The sequence below is a fragment of the Egretta garzetta genome, unplaced genomic scaffold (genome assembly GCF_000687185.1).
Source record: "Egretta garzetta isolate BGI_Z169 unplaced genomic scaffold, ASM68718v1 scaffold417, whole genome shotgun sequence".
Classification (NCBI taxonomy): Eukaryota; Metazoa; Chordata; class Aves; order Pelecaniformes; family Ardeidae; genus Egretta; species Egretta garzetta.
The window spans coordinates 373,124-374,648 of record NW_009260227.1 but is presented as its reverse complement, the minus strand read 5'-3'; the positions used below and the strand labels follow the sequence as shown (position 1 = coordinate 374,648).

The window sequence follows — 1,525 nt, the reverse complement described above, 5'->3', positions numbered from 1 at the left end:
AATCCCGCCAACAGCCCCTCCCGGCCCAGAAAAGCCGTGGTGGCAGGTTTGGTCCACGGCCTGCCAGCGTCTCCTCCATCTCCACCGTGCTCCGGGAGCCGCAGGCGCAGGGGTGATTGCATTTACCTAATGGCAGCCACCTGGCTTTTTCCACCGCTGCCCCTCGGTCCCTGTAACCAGATTATCCCCCTTGTCCCCGGGGGCTCATCGGTGTTATTGGGTTTGTCCAGCCCCGGCTGGCGGCTCTGACCTCTCCCCAAGTCCTTATCAGCTGCAATAAAGAGGAATTGAGATGGAGCAGAGCTGTCAGCCCAGAGGGCAGAAATGGCATTAGGCAGCAGTCGCAGAGGAGGGCGCTGAGCTCGGCTCCGGCAGCGCTGCCAAGCACCATGCCTGCTGGCACCGGGCTCTGCCAGGGCTGCCACCAGAAGGGAGGTTTGCACTGGGATGCCCAGTGCCAGCCCAGCCTCGTCCCCTGGTGGCATCACCTTCAGAGTTGCTGCTTGGAGGGGACCAGCCCTGCAGTGGGTGCAGCCCCCAGCGTTGGCCCCGGGGTGCTGGGTGCTGCAGGGGAGATCTCAACGCCTTTGCCCCGGCATGGTTGGGTGCCAGAGAACTCTTCCCTCCCCATGGGTGAATCCTGCATCCCTCTCGTCTGGGGCGCTTGCGGGGGGCAGAAGGGTGACGGGAAGCGGATGGCAGAGCTGCAGGGTTTGTCGGGCGACAGAGGAGTTTAATCGCAGCGAAGTCTATTTTTCCAATTACAGTAGGTGGCTGCACTTATTATCGTTATGACAGATTATCAGAGAGCAATTTTGTAGTGGCAGGAAAGACAGAGGCAAGATTGATTACATATTAATCAGCTCTCAAACCCCATCCCTGGGGATTTTTCCACCCAGGATTACTGACGAGATGAAATTCCTCCTCGTATACAGTGCAGCCCTTACACTGGTCATGGCCCAGTCACTGCAGCCCTCCCTGCTCCCACCTGTAGTTCCCGGCTCCCTCCGCACTTTGGCACCCGCTCTGTACTGGGATAAAAGAGCAGATGCTTTTGCTGTTGGTCTCAAGGGACAGAGAGTTTTTTCCTTCCCGTGATGCTCAAGCGTGCACAGGCACCTCCAGGGCTCAAACAGCTCGCTTTACCTTTTCTTCTTCCAGGTTTTAATGGTCATTTGGTTTTCACTGTGCTGAGCCCCCCAAAAGGCAGTGTGGCTGATAGCAGAGCCCCAAAGCCCTCCCTTGCCCCAGCACTGTTTAACCCCCCCCTTCCTTGGCCGTCTCCCCAGGCTGTGCAAGCTGGGGAGGCTCAGGGCTGCAGCTCAGCCTCTGGAGAGCAAAACCAGCCCCGAGTTCAGCTGGGCATTACCTCCAGCCCAATGGTCTTGAGCCTGAAAGGCTTGGGGGGGCCTGTTTTCCAGGGGATGGCTACTACCTGGCTATCGGCGGGGCCGTGGCTCAGCACAACTGGTCACACATCACCACCGTGCTGCAGGACATGAAGCTCCAGTGCAAACTCCTTGAC

At 58.7% G+C, this 1,525-nt stretch overlaps 1 protein-coding gene across 1 annotated transcript in view; it reads left to right on the top strand.

Annotated features, from left to right (window-relative positions):
* SARDH (sarcosine dehydrogenase) overlaps nt 1-1,525 on the top strand; it is a 43,020-nt gene that overhangs the window by 23,536 nt on the left and 17,959 nt on the right. The window contains exon 16 of the mRNA XM_035897645.1: nt 1,422-1,524. Coding sequence (XP_035753538.1) covers nt 1,422-1,524 — 103 coding nt within the window. The remainder of the gene's footprint in view (nt 1-1,421; nt 1,525) is intronic.